Genomic DNA, 22,512 nt, shown 5'->3' on the forward strand with positions numbered 1-22,512 from the left:
ACTTCATTCCTAAACACTTTAGCCTGTACCTTCTAAGAACAAGGAAATTCTCTTTTCTACCCATAAGACCATTATCATACCAAAGAAATTTAATACTGGTACAATAATATATGGTCGGTATTCAAATTTCCTAACAGTTTCAAGAGAGTCCTTTATGGCTGTTTCTTTTTAATCCATGATCTAATCATGAATCATTCATTGGGTTTAGTTCTCATGTCTCTAAATCCCCTTAATCTAGGACTGTCTCCCTGCCCTTTTTTTTTTTTTTTTTTTAAATCTTTTGTAATATTCACAGTTTTGATGAATCCAGGCCAGCTGTCTTGTAGAGTGTTCTAAACATGGAGTTGTCTGATTGTTTCCTACGAGATTCAGGTTGCACATTTTAGGAAGAATATCATAGGGGATGCTGTGTCCTTCCCATTGAATCACAATCAGGAATACGGTGTAAGTTTGTCCTGTTATTGGTGGTTCTAACTTTGATTGCTTGTTATAGGTTGTATCTGCCCATTTGAGGCTATCTTCACCTGCCTCGTAATTAATAAGTAATCTGTGAAATGCTATGTTGAGAACAGTGAATATCTTGTTCCCTAACTTTTCAATGACTTTAGCATCCTTTGATGATCTTTGCTGAATCAGGTACCATATTGGTGGTTGCAAAATGATGTTTTTCTAATTCTATCATTCTTTCTACATTTATTACCAGGCATTTTTCTGTGAATGAGAGCCCTTCCTGTACTTATTTCAGTATCTTTATGGACTCATGGATTCCTTTTTTATTCATTGTGTTATGATCCATTAACTATCTTTTTCTTTTAACTAAGAACATTTTAAATTGAGGTATGATTTACACACAGCAAAATGTATAGATATTAATTGTACAATTTGATTATTTTTGACAAATACACATGCACACGTAACTCCCACCCTATAAAGATGCAGAACATATCCATCGCCACGAAAAGTTTCCTTTGGCTCCCCCAGCCCCGTGAGCAGCACTGATCTGATTTCTTCATTATTCTATTTGATGTTTAAATTGTCCCAAATGTTGGCAGTGAAAGTTCCATTAAGTTTGAGCACCTTCTTGCTTTCTAGCACAAGAAAGTATTCTGTTTTATTCTTAGTTACTATTCCTACTCCTACCACCACTACTACTGCTAATTATTATTATTATTATTGTTTTCCACCAGCTGAAACTATCTTGCGGTATGAATACTAGTTTCACCATTTCTCCATTGTGGGCTTTAGGTTGTTTCCTTTTTTATCCTGTTGCAAAAATGCTGCAGCAGACATCTTAGAACACATATTCTTGCACCACTTTTGTGAATATTTTTGTAGGCTAGAGCTCTAGCAGTGGTATTTCTAGGTCAAAGAATATGCACATTTAAGTTTTTGGTTGATATTGCTAAATTCTTCCCTCCTGTCTTAAAAAGCCTCGTTAATTGTTTCCACAAACAGCGCTGGTTTCCCAGCAGCCTTACCAACATCGAATTGTATCTGACTGTGTGTATATGGTAGAGCAGGGTTTGAATTTGGACTTATCCTCGAGCAAGGCAAATATCCAAACCATAGATCCTCCTTTTTGGTTCCAAGCCCAGTTTTGATTTGTACAGAAATGAAATCTCTCCTCAAAGGAGAGGTTAAACCCAAGGAGAAATTTTTGCCACTCTTTGTCATTCGGTGTCACATTCACCATTACACCAACTTTTGGCAGAGGATGTGCTTATGTTTTTATTCTGCGTTAACCAAACATGGGAGATAAATGAAAAGGGGGGGCATGAGGGGAATGATGACATTGCTCCTGGGGCTGCTGGTCCTCTTGAGCAGTTTTTATAAAATTGGGTTCTCAGTCACTGTTCTGTGTTTCTGCCCTTAAATAACTATTGAAACTGATATTTATTTGCAGTGAATCTGGATGATTCTACATTCAGGGTAGCGGGTTTAGCAGAACGTTTGTGAGTGCGTGTGCAATCACTCTCTGATGTCAGCTAGCAAACAAAGACTTTCTGTTTCTGTTTTATTTTAAATATTGGACCTTAGATTAAACACCTTTGTGGATGGCTTATAGCATTCTTTTGTTTTTTGTTTTTTTTTTTCTCTTTTCAGGTTAGGAATTTGTTTGAAAGCTGTTGTCTCTTTGCTAAAGTTTCCTGGGTTGATTTTCTTTATAGGTATTTGAAGCTGTGATTTCGTGGATCAATTATGAGAAAGAAACCCGTTTAGAGCACATGGCAAAGCTGATGGAACATGTCCGTCTCCCTCTCTTGCCTAGGGATTACCTGGTTCAGGTGAGTGCTGTGCTGTGTGAAGAACCAAGTACCTCTCTGCTTACCCCAGCCTCTAGGAATAGCAGTGGGCAACCCTGGTTGTATGGGGTGCTTGAGGAGTTTTACGGGTCTTTTGTATGCATTGAGGGCACCAACCCACTGGGCTATGTGTGAGTCGTGGTAGTGTAAGGTTTAAGAGCATAGGCTTTTGAATAAGACACCGAGGTTTCAGTCCCTGCTCTACTACGTGTTAGCTTGGAGTTTTTATTTAACCTCTTCAAGCCTCAGTTTCTTCTTCCATGGAAGGGAAATTATAATAGAGCCCAGTGGGGTTGTTGTGGGGACCAAAGGAGTTACAGACAAGTCAGGTGTTTAGCATGGAGCCAGGCATAACAAACATTCGATAGAAATTAGCTGCTTTTATTGTGAAGGACCAAAGCAAGAAGGGTCATTTCCATAATGTCCCTATGTTTCTTTTCGCCTTAGTTTTAGGCAACTTGGGCCTCCATTTAGGACTATAAAAACCAGCTCCTCACAGGTGCCTGGAACACATTATATCTGCTTCCTCTGAGAACATGGTGCCATATGTTTTCTCATTTAATCCTTGTAACAACCCTGTGAGCAGAGATTATAACCTGCTTTTTACAAATTTGGGTCCTGAGGCTTATGGAGGTTGGGATTTATCTGGTGTCATCAGCTAGGAGGAGGCAGGTTCAGGATTCAAATCCAAGTCACCAGGCCCTAAAGCACACACCTTCCACTAAGCAGGCTGCTGCCTTTAATCCTCTCTGTTCTGTTTATCCATTACATGTCTTATTTTGTATAGTAAATGGCATTAGATACTTTTACAAGCAGGCAGAGGATAAAACTTTAAACGTGTGAGCAAAGCAAAATACCGAGGCAGTAGGCCAACCCTCAGCTATCCCCAAGAAGTCTCTGGAAAGAATGGAAGGTGTGAAGCAAGGATAAGAGGAGATTCAGCAGCCAGCAGCCTAGCTCGGTCCCTTCCCAGCCATCTAACACTGGGCAAATGCTCAAACTTTTTAACCCTCAGTCTTCTCATCTGGCAAAAATAGCACCTGCCCTTATAGGATTGTGAGTAGAATGAGATAATCCATGTAAAGGCTGTAATCCAGTGTTGACTGAATCCTAGTTGACATTACTACAGTCTTCATGAGCACTGCTGCCGTTGGTAGTAGTGAGAGACACAGTACCCTCACAAGTTCTTGTAAAGTCCCCAGCTCATGACACTGTTGACCACAGGCCTGAAGGGTCCCTAAAATGTTCTCTGAGTCTCTGAACCACAGCCCTCTTCTCAGGTGCTGTGCCCTGCATTTTACACTTTCGATGGTACCACTGCCACCTGGTGGCAGCATATCCTTCTTGTAGAAATGATAAAGTCCCCTAAGTGGAGGGACTGAAAGGGCCTGAGCCCCCAGTGTCAGAGACAAACCTTCCGCTGTCCTGTGGGAAACTGATCAAAGGTAGAGGTGGACATCTGGCCTCCAGTGCAGTCTTGCTTCCACAGTGGGGAAGGGCAGCTGTGGACCTGGCTTCCAGAGAAAGCTAAAGGGGCCTTAGAGACCCCTAGTTACAGCCTCTATTAGGTATCCACAATTGAACCTTAACAAAGACATTGGAACGTAGTTCCTGGGTTATTATGGCAAAGTAGGGTTTAGATCTGGAGAAGAAGGGATCAGAGGCAGTGGGCATGAGAACTGTTGTGTTGGACCCCCTTTTTTTTTTTTTAAAAAGGGCATTTGTCAGGCCTTTTTTTTCTTAACAAAGGGCTCTTTTCAGAATACTCTGGAAAAGGATGCTTCATTAGCACTCTTTTGACCTTGCAACTTCAAACTAGTTTAATGTGCTAGGGATGGCTGATCACGGTGGAGGAGGAGGTGTAGAGAAAGCCCTTGGCAGACCTACTCTGACTTCTAGGGGAGGTATTTTTTTGTTTCTGTCTTTTCAATAGCTACCATTTATTAGCCTTGTATTAAATATTTAAAAATATTATACTAAGTGTACAACATGCTATATCTTAAAATTAAAAAAAATAGGGCCGGCCCGGTGGCACAGTGGTTATGTGAGCACGTTCTGCTTCTCGGCGGCCTGGGGTTCGCTGGTTCGGATCCCAGATGTGGACATGGCACCGCTTGGCAAAAGCCATGCTGTGGTAGGCGTCCCATGTATAAAGTAGAGGAGGATGGGCATGGATGTTAGTTCAGGGCTCATCTTCCTCAGCAAAAAGAGGAGGATTAGCAGTAGTTAGCTCAGGGCTAATCTTCCTCAAAAAAAAAAAAAAAGTATGTAACATAAACTTCATCATTTTAACCATTTTTAAGTGTACAAGTTAGTGGCGTTAATTGCATTCTCCATCCTGTACAACCATCACCATATCCATTTCTAAAACTTTTTCATCTCCCCGAAGTGAAACTCTAGCCATGAAGTACTAACTCTCTGAGGGAGCTTTTCATTCAAGCTGAATGATTTCTTTGGGAAAAGTAGCTGTTCAGGCATTTCTCCTTCTTCTCAAGCTTTTTAAGAGTTCCTCTCTCACACATTTTATTTTTTTGACTGACCCTAAAAGTTTATGGTTTGTCCCAATTTGGTTCAGTCCCTCAGTGGGAGTGTAAAAAAAACCTTCCAAGAAAATGGAGTGTTCTTGGGAATCATCTCTGGGTGAAGAAGTGCCCAATTATCTCGCCGATGCTTCTTTTCCCACCAACTCTAACGCTGGCCAGCAGGTGATGGCCCTGGCCATGTTTCAATTCCTAGTTACAGGGGGGTACCCAGGAAAGGCTCAGCCAGGCCTCGTTCATGACCAGCTTGAGGGCCGAGATAATTGATGTGAGGAGGCCCTTCTTGTTCTCTGACTGGACTGAGTGCCTCAGGGTGAGAACCCTTTTCTTGTTCATTGTTTTCTTTCCGGGGTCCAGCACTGGGCTCCCCAACCAGGAGACATTCAATCAGTGTTAGCTGTTGAATGGAACTGATCTTTCCCAACAGATCCCAAACACTCCAGCAAAGAAAACATGAAGTGGCCTCCGAAGACCACACTGCCCCTTACATTTCCATCCGATAGCAATTTGACCCAGGCCAAAGGGTAGAGATTTGAGAGCTCACCAGAATGGTTTCACGCTTGGTCTTTCTCATGAGTCATTTAGGCTTGCACTTGCTGAGCACCTGCTTAAGTCCACAGCTCTGGAATCAGAGGTGAAGAAGCCACAGTCCCACCTTAGATGGGGTCCAAGATGAGGTCGATAGGTGGCACTTTTGTGCAAGACATTCTTCTGCTCTGATATCACCACCCTGTTAAGAGAATGCCTCTCTGGCCAGTTTTCTGCCTGAGTCTTTCACTTAAGAAGATGGATATGGGGGCTGGCCCAGTGGCCCAGCTGTTAAGTTTACACCTTCTGCTTCAGCGGCCCAGGTTTCGCCAGCTTGGTTCCCGGGTACAGGCTTACACACAGCTTGTCAAGCCATCTGTGGCAGGTGTTTCACAAATAAAGTAGAGGAAGATGGGCATGAATGTTAGCTCAGAGCCAGTCTTCCTCTGCAAAAAGAGGAGGATTGGTGGCGGATGTTAGCTCAGGGCTAATCTTCCTCAAAAAAAACAATTGAAAAAAAAGAAAAAAGAAGGTGGATATGAATTCTTCTTCTTGACTGTCACATTGTTTTACTCCTTACCTCCAAAGTTTGGCTCATGGATCCTGCCCTCTTCCTCTTTTCCTCCCTCTCCTCATGTCAAATGTTTGAGCGTTTTCCCTAAACACTATAATGCATTCAAACCATGTGGGAAGAAGCTTTCAGGACAACCAATTGTCTTTGTTTTTGCATAATCTAATCTCAAAATAAACAAACACATAGTCAGTGAGGTTGTGGGTAACTTTAATTTGCCCATTTTACAAAAGAGGAAACTGAGGATCAGAGGAGTTAAATGGTAGAGCTGGGATTTGTGTCCCTGTCTGTTTGATTCCAGAACTTAATCACTTACTCCACTGTGCTCACGAAATGCAGGAGGTGAGCACCAACTGTGGACCTTTCTCTTGAGGTCTGAGATCATGTGGCGTGGGTATGAATGAGTGTGGGAATGCAGGAATGACACAGCCTGGGGAGGCAGCTTGGGAAATGTGGCTGAGCTTTGCTCCTGGATCACCTGTGGGTTATTACCTCCAGACAGTCGAAGAAGAAGCTTTGATAAAGAATAACAACACCTGTAAGGACTTCCTCATCGAAGCCATGAAATACCATCTGCTCCCTCTGGATCAGAGGCTCTTGATTAAGAACCCAAGGACCAAGCCCAGGACTCCAGTCAGCTTGCCCAAGGTAAGGCCCAGCCCAGTCACTGCCAAGAGTCAGGACCGTGTCCTGGGAAAGTGGCCTTCCACTCCTGCCTCCAAGTCTTTCCTCGCCCGTGGCTGCCCTGCATCTTGGTTGTGTTTACCACTTAGGAGATGAAGTCTGCTGGTTCCTCTCGATCTGCTGGTACCTCTTTCTTCTGGGGTCTGTCTTTCTTAAGAGATTCAAGATAACCTCCAGTGTCACCAGAGAGGTTTGAGAATAACTCGGAGCTCTTCCATCTTCCCTCCTTCTTGTTTCACACCATGGTTTGGGCTCTGTTTCTATTGGAAGCAGAGGGTTAGTTGTGTGGGTCTTGACAGTGATGGCCATCATTGTCCTCTTTCTAGGCCATTATTTGAGTCTGAACAGTCCTAGTCTGGTTCCTTCCCTCACCACAGAGCCATAAAGGACAATCAGGGCTGCCAGAGGACAGAAGGGGCCTGAAAGTGTCTGACAGGTAATGAAGCAGGAGATGCAAACAGGGAAAATGAGACCTTGTGAGGGGGCAGGCAAGGGAAAGGAAGGATGCGCATAGGAGGGACTCCATGATGGAGATCTGTGCTGGGTACTGGCTGCTTTGGTTCCCTGCAAGTGCCCTGCCCTCTGGTCCTCAGGTCCCTCATCTGCAGAATGAAGGATGCTGCACTAGACGATCTCTAAAGTTCTTTCTGGCTTGGCATTCGAGTAGTCTTTCTAGGATCCTAACATACTGCTGTCTGGGGGAAGGTTCTAGTCAACCCAAGAGGAAAGGTGGGAGGAGAGGAGTAAGTTGTATTGCTCATCGACTGCACAGTTGGCAGCACTGGGGGTTATTTAGGCCCTTTCTTCGTTCACCACCTCCTCTTTTGGGCTGACTGCCATACTCCTCACCTGCTGCTTCCAGGAAGGGTTTCACAGGGCTTGAGAAGCAGGTTGTTGTCCGAGACCAGATGTTTGGACTCTCCAAGGTTTGCTGTTCCTTCTCTCTGCTCTGCTCTGTGACCCCGGGTCATGGAAAATGTAGTGGTTGTGATGTGAATGAAGGCTACGAACGTCCCACGTAATAATACAAGCAGCTGACATGTTTTGAATGCTGCTTATATGCCAAGGAGTGAGCTGAAGGTATCACGTTGCTTAATCCTCTCAACAACCCTAAAAGGTAGAGGCAGTTATCCCACTTCCACAAAGAAGAAACTAAGGGTTCAAGAGATTAAGAGACTTGCCCCAGGTCAACATAGCTGATGTGGTAGAAGCAGCATTTGAGTTGAGTATGTCTCACCCTCTAAACCTGTTCTCTGAACCCGTGCCATCCTGCGCCCTGCTTCACCTTTGTAAACCTGAGTGCGTGTACCTACCTGTCTGCCTCCTGTGGCCTCCTGCTGGTTAGCAGGGGCGGCCACGGGGCAAGGGCCTTGGTCTGACTGGCCATTTGCTTTACTGCGTGTGGATGCCTTTTGTTTTATTTTGTTGAAATATCGCATTGAAACGTCTTTGTATTTTTCAAAAAGAAAATAACTGAGAGTTTTTAAATTATAGAAATATGTGCTCATTGTAGATGATTAAAAGGATACTGGAATTTCAAAATAAAGTGAAAAATCACCTGAAATCTCTCCATCCAGGGACAGTCTCTGCTGTCATTTTGGTGAATTTTCTTCCAGACATATCTCTGTGCACTTATTCACAAATAGATAAATATGTATACTTTTAGATAAATCGAATCTTGCTACACAGATTAAAATCTTTTTTCCTCCTCCTCAGCCATATGCTACAGACCATTTCAATGTTACCAACATGGGTGAAATCAGCATTTACATTGTAATAGGTACATGGTATTTAAGTTTATTTATTTAACTGTCCTCTATTGATGGGCTTTGCAATAATTTCCATTTCTTAAGTATTATAAACATTTCTGTATCAAACATCTTTTAAAAGGCGCCATTTTGTTTTAGTTTGCACTTCTTTAATTGTGAGTGAGATTAATGTTGGTTTCATACGATTATTGGCGTTTGTGTTTTTGGAGGGGGAATTCGCTGTTCATGTCCTTTGCCCATTTTTCTGTTGGACTCGACTTTTTTTATCTAGGGTTTTTAAGGGCTCTTTTTAGGTTAAAGAGGTTAAGCCTTGGTATGTATTTAAAGTATTATTTTCTTGGTTTGCAGTTTGCCTCTAAACTTGTTTATCACATTTTTTTGAATCCCCCCAAATAATTTTTAAGTAGTTAATCTATTTTTTTCTTTATAGCTTAGGTTTTCATCATACTGAGAAATGTTTTCCTTGCTCTGAGATTAAAAAAAAAACCCAAACTCTCATGTTCTCTTCAAGTACCTTTATGATTTCTGTTTTACATTTGGATCGTTGATGCACTTAGAATTATTTGTTTTGGTGTAAGGAGTGAGGGTAGGAATCAGCTTTATTGGTCTTGCAGATCATGAGCCAGTTGCCCCAAAGTTATTTTAGTAAATAACCTCCCTCCCCCATCGATTTGAATGCCACCCATGGTCATGATCTAAATTCCACAAGCTTTGTGTCTTGAGAATACGGATTCTAAGGTGCACTGTGGTTGTATGTGGAGGCGGTTTTTATGTCGCGGGTTTCAGCTGGCCTTGTTGTGTGTCTTTGTGACTTTTCTCTTTAGAAACTGAGGCTCTCATCCGATGTGATATCAGGCTAATGCAGTCTTTTCCTGGGGAGTGTATTCTGGAGCCAAGGAAATAGTGCGGAGCTGGCCCAGTTTCTGTGTGTGGAGACCATACCCAGTGACCTCTCCTTTTCTAGACTCCACATCTAGCTTTTACCACGTTCACCCACAAAAAGAAAGTTCTAAAAATCAAAGCCAAGTTTGTGTCTGAGCTGGGACTAAGCATGCTGGGAAGCCCCCTGGGTATTGAGTCTGTAGTTAAGAAGAGCCCATCCCGTGTTTCAGGAGGCCAAAGTCGTCCCCCGTCACCTCTACTCCCTAGGGAACATTTATTTTCAGGATGAAAATGTTCATATCCCTGGACATGTAGCCTTCCACAGGCAACTGGAACCAGGACTTCCTTTGAATCTGTTGAAGGAATGGAAAAAAGGCACCTCTGCTCTTTGCCTCATTGTTCCCTTGTCTTTAATCCTTGAATGGCTTAAAGTTGTATGTACTGTCCCACCTGCTTTTCAAGCTCTATTCTTGTCACCATTGTTTGGGCACTTAAATTAAGGAGAGGATCTCCTACTGTGGGTTTGAGGAAGCGGATGTGCTGAGCAAATGATCGCGTTGAGGATTATCAGATTGTACATCATCTCAATAAATCGTCATGAAAATAGGTCAGGACTATCCGTATCCCTGCTTTACTGAGCTTACTCAGAGCTGTTAAGTAACTTGCCCAGTTACACGGCTAGTTAGGTGCAGAGCTGGGGTTTGAACCAAGGTCTGTTCCACTCCAGAGGCTGTGCTTTTTTTCTTACACCACACTGCCTCCCAGGAAACAGCTTTCAGGTTTTGGTGGCAGATAAAAAAAAAATCATTTTCTTTCTTTCTTTTTTTTGATCAGCAAAATCTCTTTTAATTAAAGCACTGTAACATCCCATTCATCTCATTAAGAGATGCATTTCCAATACATTTCCTTCCTTTTTTAATTTATTTTTTTAGAGCAGTTTTAGGTTCACAGCAGAATAAAGGGGAAGGTACAGAGATTTCCCATATACCTTCTGCCCTCACACATGCGTAGCTTTTTCCATTATCAACATCCCAGATTGTTTTCTTTTAAATTCAGATTTACTGAGGTATAGTAATTTATACACAGTAAAATTGCTCTTTTTAGGGATGCATTTGACGAACTTTGACAAATGCATATAGTCCTGTAACCACCATCCCAATCAAAATATAAAATGTTTTAATCACTCCAGAAAGTTCCCTTCTGCTGCTTTGTAGTCAAGCCCCTTTGTCTACCCCCAGCCCCTGGCAACTGTTGATCTGATTTCTGTCCGTACAGTTTTGTCTTTTCTGGAATGTCAAATAAATGGAATCATGCCTTTTGAGCTTGGCTTCTTTCTCCTAGCAGAATGCTTTTGAGATTCATCCACGTTGTTGCGTGTATCAGGAGTTCTTTCCTTTTTATTGCTAAGTAATGTTCCATTGTATGGGTATGCAGTAATTTCTTTATCCATTCACTAGTTGATGGATATTTGCATGTCCAATTTTTGGCTACAGATAAAGCTGCTCTGAACATTCACTTACAGATCTTTGTGTGGACATATGTTTTAATTTCTCTTGTGTAAATACCTATGAGTAGAATTTCTGGGTTGTATGGTAAGTACATATTTAAAAGAAATTGCAAACCTGTTTTTCAAAATGGCGGTACCATCATGCATTCCCACCAGCAATGTACGAGAGTTCCAGTTACTCCAGAGTTTCACCTACTTGTATTATCTATTTAAAAAAATTTTGGTTATTCTAATAGGTATGTGGTGCTATCTCAATGTGGTTTTAATTTTCATTTCTCCAGTGGTTAATGATAGCCAGCCCAGGTGGTCTAGTGGTTAAGATTTGGTGCTCTACCTTTGTGACCTGGGTTCATTTTCTGGTCAGGGAACCACACCTCCCGTCTGTAGATTGCCGTACTGTGGCAGCTGTGTGTTTCTGTGATGCTGAAAGCTTTGCCACTGGTATTTCCAATACTAGCAGGGTCACCCATGGTGGACAGGTTTCAGTGGAGCTTCCAGACTAAGACAGATTAGGAAGAAGGGCCTGACCACCTACTTACAAAAATATTGGCCATGAAAATCTTATGAATAGCAGCAGAGTGTTGTCTGACATAGTGCTGGAAAATGGGAGGATGGTACAAAAAAGAGTGGACAGGGTTCTGCTCTGCTTTACACAAGGTCTCTAGGAGTCAGGATCATCTTGATGGCGCTAACAACAACAATGACTAATGATACTGAACATCATTTCGTGTGCTTATTTGCCATCTTATTGCTTCTTTGATGAAGTGCCTGTTCAAAGCTTTTGGGTGTAGTGAGGATTACGTCCTACTTTATATCCTCTTTTGGTCACTAATTTAGATTGACCCTAGAATGTTTCGTTCAGCCCACAAGTCCAGTATTGAATGAATCCAGTTGTCGTTCCTGTAGGGTTAGATGGGTTGTGAAGCACTTAGATTAAACAAAGCCAATATCATTAATAAACTATGAACTATCATGCATGCATCATACATTAATTCATAAATTTATTAATTTACTTGTTCAACACATGTACAGTAAGTCACCAGTCGCCAGGTACTGGCCTAGTTGCTGGAGCCACAAAGACTCATATGAGCTGGTCCCTTCCCCAAGGTGCTCTAGATTAGGCAGAGGGGAGACAGATGTAAAAGGACAATTACAGTGGATGTGTAAGTGCCACAGTAGAGGTACGGGCACTCTAGGAGCTGGAGAGGGCCGAGGGGTTGGGAAAGCTTTCTGCAGGAGCTGAGGCCCAAGCTCTCTCCAAGGTCAAATGCAAGTTGTCTGAGAGCAAACATCCAGAAACTGGTTTAGATGACTGCAGGTGAGCACTGGCTCCCACCCTCTGGTGGCCGCTTCAGTAATTTGTACTTTGTGCTTTGTTGCTTCCCTGGGTCATTGTGTCCTTATCACCAAAGGCTTTGATGATTATACAAGCAGGATTGTTTAAATACAGCTTCCTTGTGTTTTGGGAAAAGCACTTCATATATATTATCTTATTTTATCTTCATAACAACTCTGGAAGTTCTGATGTTGGAGAAAACAGAGATTCAGTGAGATCGAATGACTTTCCCAGGGTTTCACAGCTCTTAAGTGGCGGCGCAAGGGCTGGGATCCAGGTCTGGCTGTCTCAAGGCCTATGCTTTTGACCCCTTCACAGTACTAACCCCACAATAATGGTAAGAGCAGATCTCAATTGCTGAGCTCTTAGCATGTTCCAAGCACTGGGCTACTGATGTACATTTATCTCACAGGATGTTCACAATTCTAATTGCCCCCATTTTACACATGAAGAAATTGGATCTTGGGTTATGTCACCTACTCATTATGTATTAGTTATCAGTTTCTGCATTAGAAATTATCTTAACCTTGGTGGCTTAACACAACAAACTTTTATTATTTCACAATTTCTGTGGGCAGGAAAATGGAGAGGCTTAGTTGGGTTGCCCTTGCTCAGGGCCTCTCATCAAGTTGTAGTCGAGCTTTGGGCCTGCAGTCATCAAGGCTTGTTTGGGGAGGATGTGATTCTAAGCTCACTGTTGTGGTTGCTTGTTGGTTTCAGTTCCTTACCCTATGGGTCTCTCTGTAAGCTGCTTGAGTGTCCTCATGATATGGCAGCTGGCTTCCCCCAGAGTGAGTGATTCTACAACAAGAGAATGAGAAAGCACACCCAAGACAGAAGCTGCAGTATTTTTATAACTACTCTCAAAGTGATGTCCCATTACCTCTGTATATTTTCGTTGCTAGGTGCAAGTCAGTAAGTCTAGCCCATGCTCAAGGGGAGGGGAATAAAGTTCCATGTCTTGAATGGAGGAATATCAAAGAATTTGTGAATTATCTTTAAAGCACAACTAGTGAATAGCTGAGCTGAGATTTAAGCCCAGGATGACTAACTCTAGACCCTGTACTCTTAACTGTTAAACATCATACTGCCTCCAAATTTCATAAAAGCAATTTAGCTGTGTGCCATATGGAAAGAAACCTGATTCCTGCCCTCTGGAGACTTTTCAGAAGTCTGGGAATGTAAGATAGAAATATCTGTGGGCAAATGAGTGGAGGAAGAGAAGACCGTTAGGAGATAATTGGGATAGTTGGAGGAGCAGCCACAGGAATTCCAAAGGCAGGCCAGTTGGGGCTTTCATGAATTCAGTCCAGACAGGCTTTCTGACAGAGCTGACTTTGAGAAACAAAGTGGTGGAGAGAGATTTGCACTGTTCTCAACAGTGAACCTGTTTGCCAGTCCAGCCCTCTCCCTGAAAGAAATAGAACTCTGCCTTGAGATAGCTGCAGAGGCTAATAAGGCTGTATTTTCCTGAGCTGTATATGCACAGATCATACTGACATATTCAAGCCGGAACAGCTAATAGCATCATCTGGGCTCCCACACATTCACTACCCAGCACTTTCCTTGAGGCTGGGTTGCCATGGACAACCAGAGGCTGTCTCCTAGCTGCTCCAAACACTCCTACATTACCCTGTTGCACAGACGGCAACAGAGAAATGAGTTTCCAGGAAGATGCAAATAAACCCTTTGGAGATGTACTGAGCCTGGCACTTTTCACTGACTTTTCAGTTCAGTTGACATCTCTATTGAACTCTTTAAAAATGACACCAAAAAACCATTTGGGCTGGAAGTGGGTGGCTTCCTCCTGAGTTGGGATGTCCTGCTTTCAGCAGATGCTGTTGGAAACAAGGCTGTTGGCAACAAGGCTGTTGGCAGGGTGGGTAGGATGACTCCTCACCTGGGCCAGGCTGCTGGTGGGCACTGCTCCTCTTCCATCTTGGCCCTTTAAATGGACCCAGGCCACACCTGGAAAACACCTCAGGGTGCTGAAAAAGCCCCAGTATCACTGCTGGAATTAGTGGTGCTCACCCTCCCATTCACAGATCGTTAAGTGTCCTTTTCTACCATTTATTGAGAATCTGTTCTTTAGCAACTGCTTTAAACAATAGTAATGATACGGGTGTTGATCTAACAATAAAAGCTACCATTTAGTGTGTGTTATTTACCAAGCACTGTGCTTAGTGCTTTATGTCATTTAAGCCTCCCGACACCCAGAGGGGAAACATCCTATTATCCTGATATTACAGGTGAGGAGAGTGAGGCTTAGCAAGGTTCAGCGCCTTGCCCATGGCCACAAAGCTATTTAGAGGCTGGGCTGATATTTGATCCCAGTTGTGTCTGACTCCAAAGACCACTTTCCTACTCCCTCTCTCTCTGCCGGGTCTTGCGCTCACGTAGCTGGTTCTCTGACCTCCACTGTCTCTGCACCTTGGCGGTCGGTCCTTGCCAGGTGCACCTGTTGCTCTGGAACCTGCTGGGACAAGTCTTCCACCTGGACCTCGACATGCTCCTTCGGATGAACTTTTGGTGTTAGCCCTGCGGCCCCACGCACCAGGGTAAGAGAGACTCTCGCTTCCTGCCCTGGCCCGAGGGACCGACTGGCTGGGCCTGCCTTCTGCCCAGCTCACCGGTCATGGAAGAGAGTTTGGACACACACTCTACTCTTGCCTGATGAAAAAAGTGTGCAGAGCCCAGGTTGTTCCTCTGACCTTAGTGGAGGGTCTAACGACCTATGGGTTAGGGCTAGGGTCTTGATCCACAAGTGCACTGGAAAGCTCTGCTCTGTTCACTGACTGCCCCTTTCCCTGGATAGTCTCTGGTACCTAATGGCTTTCAGACGTAGAGTGGTAGTCATATCGTGAGGCGGGACCAACCTGCCCTCACTCCCACAGTCACACTGGTAGAGTCAGAACCTTCCATGTGAAAGAGATAGCGTTATGTATTTGTTTAAAAACCGTCTTGTCATGCTGGGAGTAAAATTTCCTTCCTCAGGAATCAGGTAGTCTTTCCATGGTCTCGCTAATCTCCCTAAAGTAAATGGCCATTTGACTTTCCAAAATGAGAGTGTTTTCCTTGGGAGTTGTCCGGTAGCCATCTGCCCACCCTCCGCCTCCCAAGTCTAGTCTGGCTCACCCGTGTTCTGTCAACTAGAGTTTTCCATTCATCAGAACTTCTAAAGCATTCAACACAGTGGCCGCTGAGACTTGGGGTCAGGACTCTGAAGTGCCCTTCAAGACTCCCAAGCGCACTGCAGTTTGAGTGATTAAATTATGTTTGGTCTAGCATAATTGTTAGCCTGGAACCAGTTCTTTACTTTATTGTGATTCCCATGTGACCACTGGTAGTTCTTACTCAGGGTTACCTTGAAGGATAAATGTTAAAAATAGTGATCATTAAGTAAGCTGATTTGACTCAGTAATTTCTATTAAAGCATCTTTAATAGAAAATTAAATCTTTTTAGTAAAATTAAATCTTACTTTACTAAATATTTAAACCTTTAGTTAATTGGGATTTAAGGGTATTGGGGAAAGAAAGAAATATGCTTATTGGACCCCTTGGGTCTGAGTTTTTCTGGAAATGTAAATTGAGGGCTTGCGGGAGAGAATGGTTCAAGTCTTTTCTTGCCCTGACATCCTGTGGTCTTCTTAAGTAGCTAGAGGTTTATAATTTCAGAGATGTAATCCACGTGGACTTTGGGGAATACTCATTTTTGTCTAATTGGTTGCTAAGATCAGGTATCTATGGAAACAACCATCCATTAGTATTCAAGATAGGACATTTGTTCTTTTTACTCTGCACGATTATGTGACGATGAGCATAGTGTTCCTTGTATGATGGCTCCTTGCAAGACCTGAAATAGAGACTGAATTTCTTATGCCTGTGAGAGAAGCAGAAAGTACGCCTACTCCTCCCTGTGGCTTGAGCTATCTCCACATTTTCAAAAACCCATGGTCCTACCCCACAAAACCTCATGTTTACTCTTCCCAGATCCTTCTACAAGTTTTGAGTATTAAAAGTCATCTCTCACCAGTGGTTTTATAAGCTCAAAGGCAAGTTTATTTTGAATACCTTGTCCTGTATTATTTATGTCTTTATACTCAGATTTTACTTTAACATAAAAATTTTTTAATTTCTATAATATTGTTTCTGTGTTACTATGAAAGTTCTCAGTGATCAGTGCTGGATTTTCCCCAATATGAATGAACCTCCCTTCCCCTGGCAGAAGACAGTTTCTTGGGTTTGGTGAGGTCCCTGAAAGCTTTGCCTTTTTTTATTTACAGAAGAAACTTGATAGCTTGTGCAAAGAATAAATAGTCTTTCTTCTGGTGGTTGAGTCAAAAGATGGGAAAAGCTCTCTCTTTTTATTTTGTTCCTTTCCCTCAAATTCTGTCCCAGAATTGTAATCTGGTGTCCAACGTGTCCTAGCCAAAGAACGTGACATTCTGGCCTATTTTTTCATTTTCGTTTAACTGCGTATTTTCTTTGTCCATTTAACTCTTTGCATGTGCTATTTACTACTCATTCATTCTTTGTTTCGAATAAATATTTGAGTCCTCATTTTTACCTGGCACCATAAGGCCCTAGAGTTATCTTGGTGGCCGAGGCAGATACATTTGCTCTGGCAGGGCCACTGTCTAGGAGGGGAGACGAGGTCACCAGATAGTTACATCACAGCATGGGGCAGTTTTAATGGGAGAACACAGGGCGTGTGTGATCTCAGAGAAGGGACTTGTAACTCAGCTTTGGAGGAAGTGATATGTAAACCGACACCTGAAAGATTAGTGAATGTTAAAGTAGAGAGGTCAAAAAGGGGGAAGAATGTTTCAAGGAGAGAGAAGAGCATGTGTTGAGGGTGTTGGGTGCCTGAGATCATTGCAGAAAGAAAACTCAAAATTGGTGTCATTCTCAGTCCCCAAAATCAGATTTCAAAGAAATTCTTTTCAATAGTTTGACTTCATTTCAGCTTTACCAATTCAAAAACAGAAGGACGATGCACGTTCTAGGTGTGTTTATGAACGCAAGGCAAGTCATTTGGCCCTGGAGGAGTAAGTTTGGCATTGTCTTATGTCTGCTGAGGAACTGTGTTCATCAATATCCCCGTTAACTGCTTATGGACGCCTATCTGAGCAAAGAATTGCAGATGATAAGTAATGTAGACTTCAGCTTCTCTCTGAAAAGGCCTGCTCCTGACACAGAGCAATGGACCCTCTGAGCCGAGGCATGAACAAAAGTCAAATGCAGAACGTTTATTTCTGGAAGCAGCAGCAGCTCTAGGCCTGGACTATGTGTCCTGGCTTCCTTTGGGATGTCCAGAAGTCAGAACTGAATTCTGAGCTTTTGAACATTGGCCACCCACATTTGGCCACAGACAGCTGTGGACTAACTGCTGACCAGTGACCACCCACATAGGCAGTGGGTGAGCCTGAATCTGGAATCTTGGGGAATAAACTATTGATTTTGAGCAGTGATTGTCAGCCCTGGTTCTGCCTTCCCATTTAGGCGATAATGTTCACCTGAGGGATGTACTCCTGTGAACTCACACAGATTTTGATGGTCACTCATCTCCCTTAAAATACATTGTGGGGAAGTAAAGAGCACTGTGGTAATTCATAATGGCGAAAAGTGTTAACGGCACATCATGAGGAAATCGCTGTGGCCCATAGGTTAAAACAGTGGTTATCAGAGTCTGAACCTTGGAACAGCAGCATCAGCATCAATGAGGAACTTGTTAGGAATGCAAATTCTAAGTCCCGTTCCAGGCCTACTGAATCAGAAACTCTGGGGTGTTTTGGCAGACCCTCAAGGTGATTCTGATGCAGCTGAAGTTTGAGAACCACTGGGGTAAATAAGACAGGCTACAGGTGATGAGAAAACCCTGCGACTTACATTGATTGGCTGCCTGTGACTTCCACCCCCTTTTCTCCACTTAAGAAAGCATCTTGGAAGGCCAGTGAGTGAAAGCGATGTCATTAGGACAGCCATGAATTTATGCAAGTTTATTAAACTATGTAAACTATTGTTAACTTTGGGACTTTAATTTTTATTTATTAATAACGTGGCAAAAGTCACAACAATGGGGATACCACAATTAAATACTGAAGTTCTATGATTGTAGCCAGAACAGTGGCTTTCTTTTTTTTTTTGCTACACCCTACAGTAAGAAGAAGGTTTAAATTGCTATCCAGGAGACACAACCAGAGCAAATATTTCATGAAATAACACCCTTACTATATTTTCTGTGCTGTTCTCTTAAAAGTGTGCTAGTCACAATCCATTAAATTGATCTCATGACTCACTAGTGAAATGTGACCTGCACTTGGAAAAACATGGCTGTAGTGAGCTGTCTTTGCATGGCCCCCATCTCTAGAGCAGGAGACGGGGAGGGCTGGCCTCACCTCTGTGTCAAGTGGACTTGGCTTTCAGTCTCTGTCCTGCGACTCTTAACTGTGTGACCTTGGGCACTTCACCTATGTTCTCTGAGCTTCACTTTCCTCATCTGTCACTGTGGATAATATCTACTTCACAGAGTTGTTGGGACGAGCTAATGACACCATACTTCATGCAGTGACTGGCACTGGTAGCTACAACCTTACTTGTGCACTACTATCTTACTTAGAACTATTTTTCAGTACATCATCAGTTACATACATTTTTGTGGTAACTACCACAAAGCAGTGTTTACCAAATTTTTCCCCATACTGCAACGAGTAAGTGCCCCCTGCAGTCTATGCATTCAGAAGTGTTTTTGAAGTAATTTTATCTTAAAAATGCATCCAAATTCTGCACTCTATTCCAAAATATATTCAAGCTTTGATATATATTTTGGAATACTTAATTTTGTTATAAAATTTAGTCCCCCTGCCCCAAATCCTTAAGGGCACTGAAGTTGTAGAAGATGCCCCCAGTGGCTGCATATACCCCAACCTAGCCCTGAAAATGGGCATTTGGGAAACCTAAACTTTGTGGTTGTGTTTCTGTGGGAAGAGGCTTGTTAGACTTTTCTTGAATATTCATACCTGTTGGTGATTAGGGGCAGCACCTTTGTGTATGTAGTTCTCTAAACTGTCATCTCAGATCACCCACGGACCCTGGGCATTAGCTTATGGAAGTACCACGGATTGGTCACCCATGAATCCGGATGCTGGAGAGACCCAGCTAATGTCTACTTGTCTTTCTGGAGGTCATGATTGTGGTCGGTGGCCAGGCGCCCAAGGCGATCCGCAGTGTGGAGTGCTATGATTTTGAGGAGGAGCGCTGGGACCAGATTGCTGAGCTTCCCTCCAGGAGATGCAGAGCAGGTGAGCAGCACCACCTCTCGTTTCGCAGGCTGCCTTTCCTAGCGTGTCTCTGCTTGGTGCTGAAAGTCACGCACTGCTCTTGTTTCCCCAAACATCTGTGCATTACGGACACCATTCCTTTCCTTTCCCCACCTACCCAATTTCTACCTACACCTTCTGGGGTCAGTTCTTATATACTTAGGGACTTCAGGCTAACCAAGTATTTGCTTGAATCAAACAAATTAGAAAAACAAATATGAAAAGAAATCCAATGAGTCCCATAATGACTTCCAAATATCTGAAGTTGGAGATCACCTTTTGTGGTGAATTATTCACGCGCCTGCCTTGCTCCCCCATTGTCCCTCATCGACATGAGTAATTGGTTACCTAAGATGACCTTGATGCCTTGGTTTCCTGTCCCTCAGGTGTGGTATTCATGGCTGGCCATGTGTACGCTGTGGGTGGGTTTAATGGCTCACTGCGTGTGCGGACCGTGGACGTGTACGATGGTGTGAAGGACCAGTGGACATCCATCGCCAGCATGCAGGAGCGCCGGAGCACGCTGGGCGCCGCCGTGCTCAACGACCTGCTCTATGCCGTGGGGGGCTTTGATGGCAGTACTGGTAGGTCCTGGATGTGGTGCATGCATGCCAGCCTGGGACACATCCTCCACACAACCCTGGTTTGCTCAGTCAGTTCTTGGGCCAACCTTCTGTCCTTCTGTAACTACTGTCCCCAGGACATACCTATCCTTCCTTCTCTCCCAGCTTGGATGCCAGAGCTAGGCTTTCCTACATGTAGAGCATATAGAGTATGTAATTGCCCACGTGCTGTCATTTCTAGGACTCTAGGAAGGACCTTGCACTCAAGAAGAGGTCCTTTTCTCCTTTTCAGTGTTGGGAACCCATTTGCTCAGAAGACGAAACTTAGAAAAAGGGTGTCTTGGGACTGTAGTCTGAGTGCTCCTTTGAATAGATGAGGGAGCTGAGGTTCAGTTACAGGGAGAGACCCGGCTCAGGCCATGCAGCCTTTGTCCATTGCCATTCTATCGCCTCACTGAAGCTCTGCAAGGCTGTGCCTCTGCAGAAGTATTCCCTTGCTTCTGGCTTTTATCTAGCTTCAAAGTTGGAATCAGAAACTACTAGTGGACATGGACTTAGAGGGATGATCTCATCTCCCCTTATATCTCCAGGTGGATGTCTCTGCAGATAGTAACTCTATTAAACTAAGATGATATCCTTTGGCCCCCAGTGATGTGAAAAACAGTATTTTTTACTTCTCTGAATTTTTATTTGTGTCTTTACCAATTGATAACTTTTCCAAGCCTTCTCTTTGCCTCACTCATATAATTCCAGGGTCTCTAGTCCCTCTAAAGCCTACTTCTAGTGAGCAAGACCTGGGAATAAAGAGAACAAAGTGGTAGTGAGCCATTGTTTCTTTTAGGAATTGCTTTTGGCTGTTAGCAGAAAACCTCACTAAACTGTGGCTTAAACAAATGTGAGACTTTGTTTTACTCATGAAACAAGAAGTCCAGAGGATGGCAGTTGCTGACTTGGTCCAGTTGCTCAGGGATATTGGTACCACATTCTTTAAGAGTCTCTTGGCCTTATCCTCATGATCACAAGATGGTTGTCATGGCACCAGTGAACACGTTTGTGTTCTGTGTAGCAAGAAGCAGGAAGGAGTAGTACGTGTGTCAGAAAAGCACAGGCTATTTCAGAAATCCCTACCAGACTTCTGCTTAGGTGCATTGACTTTGTATTGGTCACCCCTAGCTTCAGGGGAGTCTGGGAGGGCAAGTTTTCTCTTTACAGCTTCTGAGATAGAGAAAGACAAGGGAAAATAGGGTTGGAATAGGTGTTCAGTGAGGCAAACTTGAGTGGTTTATTCCATTCTGTAGGTTTAGCGATTTATGTTTGCAGGGCAGTTCAGTTATCCCCTGTGCACTCACAGCCTGCCCTGAGTCAGGTCTCAGTGGTCCCCTCAAGTAGACACAGTGCAGATGTGTTTCAGGGAGGCCCCACAGGCTGCACAATGAGGTGGAGGTGGTGCTGAGGTGGAGGGGGCCAGGGTTCCGGCCCCCAGCTCTGCACTCTCTCTGCATCCTCACTGTTTCTTAGCACAGCAGGGTGAGGCCTGGCGCCATAGGACCTCACGAGTCTCTTGTCTCCCAGGCCTAGCGTCGGTGGAAGCCTACAGCTACAAGACCAACGAGTGGTTCTTCGTGGCCCCAATGAACACGCGACGGAGCAGTGTGGGTGTGGGTGTTGTGGAGGGTAAGGAGCCACTGTGGGTGGTGGCTGGTGCCCTGGCTTGTTCCTTTTGTCACTGCTCTGAGTCAGCTCCCAGTGTCCTGATGTAACAGATGAGGAAAGTTGAGACTCAGAGAGGTGAGCGAGCTATTGGGCCAAGGCTAATAAGTGAGTGAGCTGGGTTGAGGGGAGTAGGAACCTAGAGGGCAAACACCAGCCTGTCACTTTGGCTGCTTGTTGATAGCTCTGTTACGCTTGGGAAGGGGAGAAAAATGGGGTATCCAGAGTCCATATATAACCCAGGAGCATCATGTGGAAGGGTGAGAGTTAATCGTTTAATTGATTTTGTCCTCATCTTCCTGTGTTGAACATTAACAGGGTGCTGAGTGAGGTGGGCACCTCTTCCTGGGTCTGAATAGTCAGCCACTGGAGGGCATGTTGCTGGTAGAGTGCTGCTCTAGTCAGGAAAGGTGTGTGGGGTGAGGCAAGAGGGAGGGGTGAGGCCTGGAGCCTGGCTAGACAGTTTCTAAATGTCTTTTACATTCAATTTCTCATTTTGATCCCACAACCCTTCTGAAGGAGATAGGCGGGATTTAGATTTTCTCCATTCTCCGGAAGGGGAAACTGAGTCCCAGAGGAGTAAGTGATGTGTCTCTCATTAGTAAATAGCACAGCCAGTCCTTGAACCCAGGTCTTCTGACTCTTAACCCAGTGCTCTTTCCACTGTGCTACACTCCTTAGACCATTAGGAAGTGCTAATAGGGAGGAATTGTATAAATATGAGTGAATTCAGCAGATTTAAGCATAGAGTATTATTTGGACTAAAACATTATACTTGTAGGACAACACTGATTCGTTAA

The 22,512-nt window shown here is 43.7% G+C and overlaps 1 protein-coding gene and 1 non-coding gene across 9 annotated transcripts in view; both read left to right on the forward strand.

The window, feature by feature from the left end:
- Window positions 1-22,512, forward strand: part of KLHL3 (kelch like family member 3) — a 133,971-nt gene that overhangs the window by 91,741 nt on the left and 19,718 nt on the right. For 7 of the 8 annotated variants that reach the window (XM_023617647.2, XM_023617650.2, XM_001504327.6 and 4 more), the window contains 5 exons: window positions 2,169-2,285; window positions 6,441-6,590; window positions 19,304-19,421; window positions 19,826-20,023; window positions 21,575-21,676. In XM_023617647.2, the coding sequence (XP_023473415.1) occupies window positions 2,169-2,285; window positions 6,441-6,590; window positions 19,304-19,421; window positions 19,826-20,023; window positions 21,575-21,676 (685 nt within the window). The remainder of the gene's footprint in view (window positions 1-2,168; window positions 2,286-6,440; window positions 6,591-19,303; window positions 19,422-19,825; window positions 20,024-21,574; window positions 21,677-22,512) is intronic. The other variant, XM_070234277.1, reaches the window with a different exon arrangement.
- Window positions 14,661-14,720, forward strand: MIR874 (microRNA mir-874). The gene has a single exon (NR_032941.1). It is a non-coding gene; the product is annotated as a microRNA mir-874 (primary transcript).

The sequence above is a fragment of the Equus caballus genome, chromosome 14, assembly GCF_041296265.1.
Source record: "Equus caballus isolate H_3958 breed thoroughbred chromosome 14, TB-T2T, whole genome shotgun sequence".
NCBI classification, from domain to species: domain Eukaryota; kingdom Metazoa; phylum Chordata; class Mammalia; order Perissodactyla; family Equidae; genus Equus; species Equus caballus.